General features: G+C 51.2%; 1 protein-coding gene across 1 annotated transcript in view; it reads right to left on the reverse strand.

The window, feature by feature from the left end:
• Positions 1-12957, reverse strand: part of CA5A (carbonic anhydrase 5A) — a 30200-nt gene extending 17243 nt beyond the window's left edge. Inside the window, exons 1-2 of the mRNA XM_081117619.1 lie at positions 12725-12957; positions 8134-8331 (exon numbers count right to left, since the gene is read on the reverse strand). Coding sequence (XP_080973745.1) covers positions 8134-8331; positions 12725-12881 — 355 coding nt within the window. The 5' untranslated portion in view covers positions 12882-12957. The remainder of the gene's footprint in view (positions 1-8133; positions 8332-12724) is intronic.
• Between the last annotated feature and the right edge of the window lie 750 nt (positions 12958-13707).

The raw sequence follows: 13707 nt of genomic DNA on the forward strand, positions 1-13707 counted from the left end.
AGTACGTTTAATTCCGGGGTGCTTTTTTGGAAGCACTGGTGAGCAGCGTTCCTAATGGTGGAGAGAGCGAGAACAGGCCTGGAGCCACGTGGGAGTTGACAACCGATGGGGATTTCAGAGGGTCCTAAGAGAATCGTCCGTTTCCCAATCGATTCCTGTTCGGTGGAGCACTGTGTCAGCACAGACGGGGCGCAGGCTTGCCACGCACATCTGCCTGGGAGCCCTCTTCAGCCTCGCGTGCACTCCAGATGTGGGGGCGACTGGGGAGGGCGGCGTGACCAGGGTGTGGGAGAATGCAAGGGAAGAAGAAATAATGAAGGCAGGGAGCAGCTGGGAGGGGAGACCAGAGGGCGGGGAGCAGGGGGGCAGGAAGAGACTGGCAACCGGATGGGCCAATGACAAGGGCTGGCTGCAGGGGGGAGGGACTGGCGTGGATTCACGGGCCCTTGTGGGCAGAGCATTCTCCTAGGTGGAAGTTATTATTCCAGTGGACTGAGTGAGGGAACAGGCTCAGAGAATCACACTTCCACACAACCTCCAAAAACCCAGGCCCAGGACCTGAGGGAAGGAACAGGAGATAAGTAAGGTAGTAAGTAAATTACATCTCATTCTTTAATGAAAATGGAAAGTCTATGGTTTTAGGAACCAGGCTGCCAATTTACAAGTTTGCAGTGAAAAATAATTGCCCCAGGATGAGTGTGATAATTGTGTTCTTTCACCCCAGTCAGGGTGTCATCTTCTGGCCTGGTAGCCACAGTCCCCTTCCTGACACCACAGGATTTCCTCCCTGGGGACCCTCTCTCCCCTCTGCATAATCTGGAAACCACTAGTCCATGCCTCACAGCAGGTGGCCTGCCAGCGGAAGGATCCCCTGGGACTCTGGTTTCCGCATAGAGAAATGGCAGAGCAGTCCTTGCTGCTGGAGTCCCGGACCCATTTCCAGGCCCCACCTGCAGCCCACCTTTCCAGGGGAGCCCCAGATTCTTCCAGACAGCTCCCTTTTGGCTTCTGTGGCCTGAGTCAGTTTCTTTGCCTTACACCGGAAGATCCCCAAGTGATGGAAGTGAAGTCTGCAAACGTGAAAATCATACGGGTCTGCAGGACATGCATTCACTCCAGGAGCAAACATGCATTGATTTCCTATGGCGTGTGCCCGAGGCTAATTCTGTGACAATGAATGACACCCTCAGGCAAGACACCCAAGGCTCCAGGAACTGTGCCCAGCTGGGATCTCCTGGCAGTGAGGACAGTTTTCAGTAGTCACTTAGAGGATGAAAGGCTGTTTTTGGCCCCACTTATGAATGACTTAAAACTCACTTTGATGCTGGAAGGAGAGTTAGCAGGCTGTGGCCTCTGTGCCTGACACCTTAACTGCCCATTCCTGTCCTTGCGTGTGAGTGACCCTTCAGGAAGGCTGCTTGCAAGTCACCATGGGGCCTCCAGGGTTGGCGTTTCCGTTCGTTCTCCTTCTGCCCACTGGTCAGGCAAACACAGGGAGGCCTCCGTGGTCAGAGAAAGCCACACTCGGCCTGGCCGGCAGCTGCCTCTCTGCCTTCTCCGTGTTCCCTCCAGTGGAAGACATTAAAAGAGTGCACAGCTAGAGCCTTGCTTGACCATCTTATTTTGAATGCACACAGTAGGCGAAGCTATCCTTGATCAAGTACTTAATTCTCCTCACTCGGAGCTAAGTGCTTCACATGGGCCCTCTTTTAATCTTCCCACCAGGCAACCGGAGTCAGATCTTCAGTTTGCAGAGGAGGAGACTGAGGGTCAGAGTGGGTAGGTGACATGTTCACGCCACACCACGGTAAGTGGAAGAACTTGGCCTCATACCCTGTTTTTTTTTTGGTTCCAGAGCCAGGCCGTCAACACCATGCTGTCCAGCCCCCACCCTTCAGGAGTAAGATGAGTTGCCACTTGGGTGCTGGAGGGGCAGCCCAGGGCCCTGTCCCCCCAAAGAAGAAGGGTCTAGCATGGAAGATGGAGGCATTTTGCCATCTGTTGCTCTACTCACTCCACTCAGCTAAGTGGGTGGGATGGGGGACAACAGGCCATCTGAGCGCCCTGGAGTCGGGCCCCTACACTGTCAGCAAGACCAGATGCATTGGCTTTTTCATGTGGTTGGAGGGGAGGGAGTAAGTTTTGGAAACAGCCCTGGATTTGAATATTGGATATGGGTGTCCTCTTCCAATAAATAGAAATATTTACCTATCTCTTGGGGGTTTGTGAGAATTAAACGCCTTGAAAACTGCTCCCCAATTAGCATGTTGATTTGTCGTGTCACAGCAGCAGCCGTGACTGTCACCACTGCAGTAAGTTAGGGCCTGGCTCACAGAACAGAGTCTGCTCAGAAGCAGTGGGATCTATCTGCGCCCTTTGAACCTTGACCTTTGATACATTTTCTGCACCAACATGCCCATCAGGTGGAAATGGCACTGTCATTCATCATGGAAAGGGTCGCTGTGCTGGGACAAAGGGTCTTTGTTCACCTGCAGAGTGGTTTGTGGGTGTGACGGCAGGGGGCCATTTGAAGCAGCAGTTTTCCTTCATTGCCTCCCCCTTCCCATAAAGTCCTTCGTGGCTCCACCAGCCTCTTTGTCCTGGGCCTCAGCGCCACTCACATTTCTTGGAAGGAGCCGCTGCTCCACCTCTGTTATTCATCCTTGCTGGCTGGTGTTAATCTCCAAGCGCTCGTGTCCCTCATCCGCTGGAAAAGCTGCTGGAGCCTTCCACACTGATGGAAAATGTCCTTGGCCTCCCAGCTGCATTTCGCTTTGAGTTTCTGGCTCCCGCCTGTTGGTGTTACGGAACCTAAGTGATCGTATTTAATGCAGAATTACTTCTACCCCGCGGGTTCTTTATTCACTTCCTTCCTTGCTCATGAAGCATTTTCTTTTAGTACATCCAGGGTTGTTTTTTTCCAGAATTGTGGGAAAGTCTCATTATTCTCACTTTCTTGCTGCAAGACTTCTTTTTAGAGCTTTCTGTCTTTCAGCTGTGTTTTCCATTTCCTTTGCTCCCTTGGCTCCCAATATCCAATAGAAGTGAACAAAGAAGACAGATAATCTGAAAAAGTGGGGGCTAGAGGCTGGAAAACGAGCTATGGAGATGGGTGCGGGAGCCTGGGAAATTGAGTAGGAAAGGAAAAAAAGGGAAACTGGGTTTTGGAGAAAATAAAAAGTAAAGTAAAACCAGATTGGCCTATATGGACATGAGCCACAGGGGGAATTATCCAACTAATTTATGTGGCCTGGGAGAGACACCCAGATAATTCTTCCCGTCTGTAGTAGGGTGGGGTGGGTCCTTTTGAACCAGATTGAGAAGGTGGTGGAGAAGCCAAAATGTGGGGTTCAGGGTTGGGTCAACATAGAGGCCTGGCTGCAACAATGAGTACAAAAACCTTGGACTTCCAGAGGCATGCGAATCGGGGGTGGGCCAAGGTCAGCTCAGGGTCAAGAGCAATAATGTCAGGCCCAGTGGAGACAGTGCCAAATGTGCCCCTCCAGCCTCACCTCACTTCTGGGAACAACACCCCTGTGGTCCTCTACTCTGGTCTCACCTTGTTCCAGGGCAGCTCACCCTCAGAGTCACTGTGACTGGCTCACCCAAAATGAGTGACCAAAGCTGGGCCGTGGGAGCCAGCCCTGGGGCTGATGCTGCCGTTGCTGGGAAAGAGGCACTGTCCCTTTGTGCCGCTCTATTGGGAGGGTCTACAGGGCCGCCATCCTTGCCTCATTCCAGGATCCCCGCCAGGGGAAGGCAGAGCCGAGTGGTGGAGGATTCAGATCCAGCCACACCCTGAGCTTTTGAGGAATTTAAGCCAGTATGTTTCCCTCTTCTTTGCTTAGGCCAGTTTGAGTTGAGTTTCTGCCACATGCAACACAAAGGAAGTCTTAACCAATACTGCGAATGCCTTGCAAAAATAAAAGCAAAAATAAGATCTGAGGAAGCAGGGACCGGAGGGAAGAAAGAACAGGACAGTGACGTGTGAGACAGGCTCATACTGGTTCATGGGAACTGACGGTGCGAGACTCTTCCTAATTTATGATCAACGACTTTGCAGTGGGAGCTTGAAATTGGCCAACTGTGAGGGAGTAATTTACACCACGGAAAGTGGCAAACACTACAAATCATGGCTTCTTGTCCCCCCACCTCCACCCCACAACTCACATCCCAGAAGGCCAGTTGCTAAACATTTACCAGGACTTCATATACGTCAGAAGGGCTAGACTTATATGGGTCTGGCTTCCCTGACAGGTTTTAGAGTCTTAAAGCACCACGCTCTGACCACCAATCTCTCTGGGTCAAGTTAAACAGATCATTGCCAAAGTTCCCCTCCACCCTGGGTGGCTGGCACAGACCCAGCCTACAGCCGAATCACATTTGAGCAAAGATTAAAAGGATTGAAACTGGCAATTCTCCAGCTGCCTCCCTTCTATTTCTTCTCTCTTAGTTTAGTCACTTTTTATTTGTCTACTTATATTAGGACTCTTGAAAACAAGTGATTGCAACGTAAATCAAACTGACTGACGCAAAAAAGTGGTTGATTAGTTCAGGAGCTGGTTTGATTTCAGTCATAACTGCAGTTAGGGGCTCTGACAATGGCCTCAGGCCTCAATTTTTATCTACCTCTTGGTTTTGCTCTGCCATGAGGACCAGCAAACCCAGCCTTGCAGCTGACCCCAGCACAATGCAGGCAGAAAGAGAGGTTCTCTTTTAACATTTCCAAGAAAAGCTCTTTGGCTCTCATTGGCTTGGCTTGAATCACATGCCCACCCCTGAACAAATCACTGAAGCCAGAGAAAGGGTTGCTGGGACTGGTCACGCCCAGTCCTATGATTCAAGCTCTAGGTAAAAATTCACGAGGTTGAAATTCTTGGCCAAAAAGAGGCCTTGACTTGTGTGTCTGGGGATAATTATCACCTGTAAAAGACTAGTTTCCCAGTCTAAACTCTGACCTTGTACTCCCGTGGGACACAGGAACAATTAGATTCCAAGGCACACATGCTGTAAGACACCCAAATGAAAGTACAATATAAAAATATAATGTAAACAATCGGGCCCTTGAGCATTGCAGAGATTCCCTGTTCCACCTGTCAGGAGAGTCTGGGTGTGGGTGTCTTCTTGCCCGTAGGTAAAAGATAGGTGCCCCAGGCTGACCTCACTGCCCACTGGCCCTCCTCCTGGGGTGAGCACACTGGACATGGCTTGGTTGGGCTTGAGCCAGGAGCCACCTGGACCCTGAGCAAGCTGCTGGCTCTCCTGAGGACCTTACATGATCACATTCACCCCATGTGCTAGCACTTTCCTTCCCTACATTGAGGTTAGCACCTCTGGCCTCATGCCTGAACCATGTGGCTACTGGATGCAGATCCCATCCGTAGAGGGCTCCTGCTCCTAAAATTCCCTTCTTTGGAGGGCAGAGAATCTCATCGTGAGGCCTCTGTGACTTCTAGCCGTGAATCTGAGTCATTTTTCTCATCTGTCAAATGGGAAATAATATGCGCCTCACATGGTCGTTACAAGGAATATTTAAGTTTGTGCGAGTGAAGCCCTTGACAAGGAGAAGGGAGCAGTAAATGACTGGTGGGGGCTTTAGAATCAGCGGGACTTGGCCTTGAACCTGACCCACTTCCCCGCCACTCGATCTTGAGTGGGCCGCTTCCCCTCTGAGTCTCCGCTTCTTCTTGCACAGAAGGAGGCCCAATACTTTCCACAGGGGTGTCTGTTTTGTGGGCTATTATGGTGGTGCTTTTTAAAGAGGGTGTTTGCTTCCAGTACACATACCTTCCCCCTTCTAGAAAGAGCACCTCGATTTCCCTCTCTTCCCTGAGCATGTGGTCTTGGTGAGGATATGGGTCAGGGTGCTGGGTCCCCCGCTGACCAAGGGCTGGGTGAATACCAAGCTCAGCCATCAGACCTTTTCGCCTGGGAATCTGAATTATTTCGCCAAATGTGTTTAACACTACTACAAAAGTCCAAAGCAACCTTCACCTTTCATATTTTAAAACATAAAGGAAAATAAATCTGTTCAGCAAATAGATTCAGCAAAACCCATGGCTACACATAACAATTATACAGGGTTATGAACTCGACTACATCCATATCTGTTTTTCTCAATCTTATTAGAATATGTATTCACACAACTATTAACAAAGCAAAAGTTCAGGAACTATTATTCTTATTTCTTTAATCTTTTAAAGTCGCTGCATAAAATATTTAAAAATAATACAAACCATATTCCTGAAAAGCCTATTTTAGTTGCTCCTTGGGAATTTGAACTTGGAACATACCAACACGGGCAGGAAAAAAGTTGGTGCGCTAAGTAAATAAATGCATAACCCTGCTCCCCAGAGCCCTGAGCTGGCCTAGTTCTTTGCTTTCTAAGATCTGGGCTTCCCCTTCACTTCTTCAAGCTAGGCTTAGCCTCCCAAGAAGTTCCTGTTTGCTTATGTTGGCCAGGGTTGGGGTTCTGGTCCCTTGCATTTGGGGAGTTCTACCTGAGAAGTGTCCCTGAGGTTACTGCGAAGACTGATCAAGAACCGAGAGCAGCTCCAGGCATGTGGGTGTCTCTCAGGAAACACAAGCTGCTTTTCACCTGGGAGATGAGGAGAGACCCGGGAAGGCTGAGCTACGGTGTGTGTGAAGCTCTTCACTGGGCCTGCGTGGGGGAAGTGCTCTCTGTCCCCTGCTGTAGCCATCAGTCCATCACAGGTAAAACAGGTGAGGCCCGACTTTGCTCGCTGGGCATCCAGTCCCCTCCCCCCTGGGGGCCGAGGCGGCTAGCAGCACACAGCACACACCATTCGGGGTGCCCTCATGGAGCTCACTTCCCTGCCAGGGCAACAGGTGAGTGAGCAATATAACCAAGCATGTGGAAGGAGGTGGGCCAAGGGCCAGCCCAGAAAGGATGGGGGCTGGGGGCTGTGTCAGGGGTCCCCAGGTTCCATGATTCTCTAGGGGTCTCCCAGGACTCAGCACATAGTCGTACACACGGCTAAGGTTTATTACAGAGAGAGGCTCCAAGCAAAATCGGCAAAGGGCAAAGGTGCACAGGGGATGTCTGGCGGAGACCAGGTGCCAGCTTCCAGGGTCCTCTCTGGTGGAGTCACAGGGACGCGCTGACCCCCCAGCAATGAGCTGTGACAACACACATGAAATGTTGTCCACCAGGGACGCCCACAGGAGACTTGGTGCCCAAGGTTTTCACTGGGGGCTTGTCACGTGGGCACCCTCTGCCTGACATTCTCCACTCCCAGGAAGGAAACACGTTTGTCATAAACAAAGCTTATGATGATACCAAGAGGGGCTGAAAAACACCAGCTGGGATGGAGCAGCCAATCCTGACAAGTATCGTAGGAGTAGAAAGAACCATCCCCAACCTGATGGGGTAGCCATCCCTCACTTCCGAGCATCCTGGAGGGGGTTTTAAATGAGTGGGTTCACAGAAAGCCCGGCCAGAGCGCTGGGACCCAGGAAGGGACAGTGGCTGCTGGGGCTCCTCTCCCGCCTCCCTGCCCAGCTGCCCCACAGCCCTCTACCACCATCATCCCAGACAGCCCCCGGCTGGTCCCCACTCCACCCCCGTCCTCCCCTCCTCTTCCTCATAGCAGCTGTGCCGTTGTTTCATTTAAACATCAGCCAGGTCAGTGTCTGCTCTGAGCAAGAGCCAGCGAGGTGGCCAGGCTCCGGGTGCTTCACCCCATTGTCAGCACAGCTTCCCTCCTCCTCTCCTTCCCGGCCCCAGCACCGCCACGCCTCTCCTCTGCCCTTCTCTGCTTATCTCCTCTGACATGCTATATTTTTGCGATTTTATTAGTTTAGGGCTTCTTCCTCCCCAGCTCCTGGAATGTAACCCACAAAGAAAGGGACTTAACTTTGTTTATAGTTTTGTGCCCAGTAAAACCATGTGAATGTAGGTGATTGGCATTACAATCTTTAAAATAAGCATCACTTCTGTCCGTGCAGAGAGCCTTCGCGAATTCTTCCTGTTCCTGCCTTCGCAATGCTGTTCCCTGTCCCCAAACTTCATACTTAAGCAAAACCTTCATCCCCTTCTCTGCTAAGCCCATGATTCCACTCTTAGGATGTGACAGGAGAAGAGAAAGGCCTTAAATCCCAATTCAGGCTCACCTGACCCCTCGGCGGCATCGTCAAATTCCACCTGGAAGAGGTAGCCGGTGTTCCAGACGTAGAGGCAGGACGCAGCATCGTAGGAGACCCGGAGAGGCTGCAGCCCGGCGTCGTAGACACTGTCCCTCCAGCGGATGTTGATGGGAGACTGCCGGGAGCCCCCTGTCATGGAGGCTGGGCCCTTCCAAAGGGGGTGCACTGGGGACAGAAAGAAGGGAGAGAAGGAGACCCTGACGATGCGCTGGCCTCGCTGAACCTCAGTAGCAGACGGCAGAGATCCCAAAAGAGCCAGCCCAGCGTGGAGCCAGGGGGCTGCCAGACAGCCCGCTGCTTACCCTGCCCACCTGTGAGGGGCCCCTGCTCCATGCCCTCTCTGGACCATCCCCAGATACCGATTTTTCTGGCCTGCATTGATTTGGTTTTGATCTGTGTCACAGTGTGGTCTCAGGAAGTCCACGCCCCGTGGGTCCAGGCCAGAGCCGGGGAAGCAGGTGGGCGAGGCAGAGTGCAGAGCAGTTTGGGACCCCTTCCTGTCCGTCCCACTGGATGATACAGATGCTTCAAAGTCTCCCAAAAGGAGGAGGTGACAGTATTCTGGCCACAAGAAAATTAAGCAGAATGGCCACCCTGCCCCCTTTTCTCAAGGTTCGCGTTGGTTGGGGCTGCCACCCAGAACTGGCAGGGCTTTCTCTGTTCCCTTGAGGGTTTTCTCTGTTCCCTCAACCCTTCTGCCAAAGGCCACCCAAGAAATTCCACCTTAGATTCGTGTGTCTTGCTTTCCCAATGAAAGTGTACATGCTGCTGGAGGAAACCCTATAAATACAAATATTTAAAAAAATAACTTATACCTTGATTTGAGAGCGAGCCGGGGAGGGGCACAGAGTTGGAACCTGGAGGGTGGCATAGTTAAGAAGTGCTGTCTTTCACATTTGGGAGGTGACCAATTGAGTTCATGTGGGCAGGAGTCACCCGACCGCATGAAAGACCCAGTGCTCACAAAATCCCAGAGATGGAGGCCTTGGCAGTCACCCTGCCGGATCCTGGGGTGCAGACTGGGGGCCTGCCGAGGCCAGGCAAGTAATGTAAATGCGGCAGCTGACTCGCACCGTAGTGCTGGGAGGCAGTAAGGAGAGGTGGGGACCGTGGCAGTCTGGAAAGCATAGCGGTATTTGTTTCCGGACCTTTAGATTTTTCAAGAGAGAATAAAAACGCAGATTTTCATGCAACATCTCCCTATGTTTGTGTTGATAATTAATTTTGTGTTAAAGTTTTTAACATTATGTAGGGGAAAGACATATTTGTGAGCAAATAACCCAGCTCTCCCTACTCACTAGAGTTACTGGGCAGGTTCTTTCCTTTCTCCTTGTTGAACAACCCCCCTCAGTTTCCTCATCTGTAAGGGCAAAAATAATAATGTATAATAATAGCAGGTTGGCCAAGGTTAGATGAGAGAGCCTGTGGGATGTGTGCTAGCTCCTGCTCCCACCTTACAGTTGGGCAGAGACCCCCGTCCAGTGCCCTAAAGCAATGACGCTGCGCTCAGAGAAAGAGCAGCCTGAAGCGCCCTGCTTCTTTTTCATGACCGATGAAGAGATGGCAGCCCACTCAGAGCCCAGTAACTGGCCTGGACCTCTGTCTGGTGTCCTTGGTTGTGCTTCCTTCTGCTTTAACCCAGATCTGTACCAGGAGTGTCTGGTCTTCCATCGTCTGTTCTCTCCCAAACTCCTCTGACCTGCACAAACCATGGTTGTGTCTGGTGGGAAGCGACACTTAACAAACAGCACAGCCCTCACAAACCATGTTCACGTCCATCCCCTCTAAGGGGAATCGGGGATTTAACACGGCTGCACAACCCTTAACACAGACGGAACCCGGGAGCAGCTAAGTGCCACAGAGGCAGCCCCCCTCTAACCCCGCACTCAGCTGAGCCCCCACCCTCGCCCCCAGGGATGCAAGATACAGAGAGTGGGGGTCTTTAGGCTACATTCGCAAAAATTCATGTAGGGTGAAGGGGCCGCCGACCATGAAACATCTGCAGTGAACACCGGCCCTGCCACCGAGTAAAAGTTGCTGCCCATCTCGGCCCGCAAAGAGGTGACGCCGCTTAAATCCTAAGTGGGTTTCCAAAGTTTGCTCAAGTCAGCCATGTATCTCCAGGCTGAAGCCGGTGTCAGCAAAGTAAGTCTTGCCATAACTAAAGCAGCTCTCCAATGGAAAGTAATACAGGTAAAGCAGTACCCTCTTTTCCACCCTTCAGTAAATATTCACAGTGCTCCTCCTGTGGGTGCAGCATTGGCCCAGCGCAGGGAGGGATGAGGGAAACGTTGAACAGATCCCGACGCTCCCCCATCCCCACCCCCAGAAGAGATGCCCACTGTTGGTACAAGGTAGCTACCTACCGCACACATTGAAACATGGTCAGAGAACACTTCATTGGATTGGTCCCTAAAATTTTTTCCAAACATTTTATAACTCTGACTCTCTCTGGGCCCCACCACCAGTGATTCTCAATCATTTTTAGTAGCAACCTTTCTTTTTCGTCCCAAATGAAATGTTTTGCCAAATCCCAATAAACAAAACAGTGAAGAGAGGAAAGAAGTTCCAACCTTCCTTGTTTGGCAGAAAAGACCCCGTTTACTGTGGATGCTGAAGTCACAGCACCCTGTGGTTGGAGAACTACAGCACAAACCAATCTGGGCACTTGATACAGTTACTTTGTTACTCCATCCTACACAAGTGTGCAAAGGTGTGGGAGAGCATGGTTTGTAAGAGCTAAAAACTGACCACCACCTAATGTCCCCCAACAGGGCTAAACACAGGAACATGCGTATGATGACCCATGGCGATACTAGCAATGCCAAAGACAGCTCTCACAAGAGTCCAGGCTCTGGCCCAAGCCTTTCCACGCATCACCTCATTTCATGCTTCCAGCAGTGCTGTGCGATAAGTAATCTTATTACCCACCTTTTACAGGCGAGGAAACTGAGGCTCTGGGAGGTTAAGAAACTTGTGAGGGGCACACATCCACGAAGTGGTGGGGCCAAGACTCCATCTAAGTGGTCTGATGCTCTTAGTGGTTGTACTAACTACTAAGAGGGGATGGTTACTAGGAGACAATTGCGGAGATGGCTACAGTTAAGTAAAGAAAGAAAACCAAGGTGCAGATAAGCACGTACAGTGCAGTACTTTTTATCTTTTGGAAAGTTTTGTGTATGTGTGGACAGATTTCTATGTGCAGGGGGAACATGTCGGGAGGCTGCATTGCAAACTATCCTTAGCAGTTGCCTCTGGGAATTGGGGTTGGAGGGAGACAGGCGGGAGGGTCTTTCTATGTGAGTGCATGCGCTTCCGTATGGTTTGAGATTTACTAGTAGGTCGGGTGGGGCCCGAGGTTCCTCATTTTTAGCAAGCTCCCAGGTGGTGCTGCGGCTGCTGACTGGGGGACTGCACTCTGAGTCTGGGGTAACTGAAAGGATCAGGGTTAGGGGTGGGACAAGCTTCCATCCCAGCCCTTTCTGGGTAGGGGGTTTGATGTGCATCCAGTGACTTGGTTTCCATCTGTGTCATGTTCTGGAGGACTCCTTGGGTTTCCTGCTCTCGGAGACCTACAGCAGCTCCTGAATACCAAAGTCCTCTTAAAGCCTGAGCCTGAGTTTGCCCCAGGGCATGTGGTCCAGTACACCCCAGGCTGCCTGCCCTCACCTTCACAGGCCTGAGTTCTGACCTAAATGGAACCCAAGTGGAGCCTGGAGTGCTCCTGTAAATTGCCCTGTGGTTTCAAAACAGAGATTTCAGCATCGTTCGCAGGTGTGGACCAACAGATTAACTGGAGAGAGCTGATAATGCTCACTGAGAGCCTGGGGTGTGCCAGGCTTTCCACTCACATCATTTCATCTTTATGCAGCCCTATGGGACACTTAGTCACCCCATTTTATAGATGAGGACACTGAGGTTCAGGGAGGTGAAGCAACCACCCAGCACCCACTGCAGACAAGTGTCACTAATGCCCAGCCCCAGGAGCGACTGGCTCTGAAGCCCATGCTCTTTCAACTATCCAGTCCTGGAAGGTGTGGAATATTTACACCAGAAGCCAACTTATCAGCTTTGGACGCAGGCCCTTTGTGTGACAGAGGGAGATTCTGAGACCCAGGAAGGGGAAAGGATGAGTCCAAGTTGAGAGAGCATTAAGGATGCCAGTGCCAAAACGAGGCTGACGCGGGGCTCTCTGGACAGAACTGGTCGGTGGTCTATTTAACGCACGTTTGCTGAGAATGTTCTCTGCTGGAGAGGTTTTGGAGATCTAATAACTAGCTCATTCGATCCTTCAGGGCTGGATGTTACATAACAGCTTGTCTTGGGGGAAGGGGCACTTGGTACCAGCCTTGTTCCAAGCCTCTCGCCCTCCCAACCACCCTGAGAATCTGAGGTTAAAGGACTTGCTGAAGGTTGCCCACAAGAAAAGAGATAGAGCAGAAATCTGAACCTAAGTGTTCTGGCTCAAGATTGTCATCCATTTTGAAAGACACCATAAAATTAGCCACACATCAAATTGCATTTGGGAAGTTCGAGGATTCTAAGAAACTCTACTTACAAGCGTTATTCCTACGTCTCTGGGCACAGGGAACCTGGGAGCATGGTCGCTCAGGCCTTAGCAGATGACTTCGTAGAGTCCCCCATACTTGCTTGACCAAGACGGAGAAACCTGAGGACTTTGGATGGTTTCTGCCCAACATCGGGGTCCTTAGCATCTTGGGTCTGTCCCCACGGAGCCCAATCAAGAGAGGGTGATTTTCCCTACTATCCTCACTTTGATCGGGGAAACGGTGGAGTGGGTTGGACCCACCCCTTATTATAGAAACTCACCCAAACCCTGAGCCCTGATAGTTAAATTTCAACCCATGCCTGCCCAGCTTCCAGGATGACACTTGGTTTGGCTTAGCGGTGGGTGCACTGGGACAAGTGACCTTCACCATAGCCAGGCCCCTAGGGTCACAGTGCTTTGATGTGGTAAACATCAGGATGAGCGAGCCAGGAAGGCAGGCCTGCTGTGAGTCTGGGGGAGCAGGTGAGGGCACACAGGGGAGGGCAAAGTCCCTGCTGTAGGTATTGACCTCTAGACTGGAGCCGAGCAGCGCTCTGGCCTCGGGCCGCTTCAGACCAGGCACAGAGCCATGCTGCATGTAGGGGGAACAACAGGTTCAAAAGTGCAGGAGTGGGGGGGAATCAGTCAAAGCTGTGGGGTGGGTGGGGCAGGTGAGCAGGTGACCTCTCTGCCTAAGACTCCTGGAAAAGCAGCCAATCCCCACTTTCCATAAAACAGACATGATTTGATACAAATTTGTTCTGGCCCAAGTAAGCTGCCCTAGTTGGCCCAGGACACTCCCAGGCTGTGGTGTCCCTTTCTTGCACAAAACTGTCCACATTTAGACAGTAAGTTAGAGGGTCCCCTCATTATACAGCTTATAATATTTACACGTGCCAGATAACAGACAAATTTACTTTGGACTACATGGCATTTTATTTCGCAGACACCTTTTACCAGTGAAACGGAGGCTACAGGGTTGGGGAAGTTTG

Source organism: Miniopterus schreibersii (genome assembly GCF_964146895.1).
Source record: "Miniopterus schreibersii genome assembly, chromosome: 18".
Classification (NCBI taxonomy): Eukaryota; Metazoa; Chordata; class Mammalia; order Chiroptera; family Miniopteridae; genus Miniopterus; species Miniopterus schreibersii.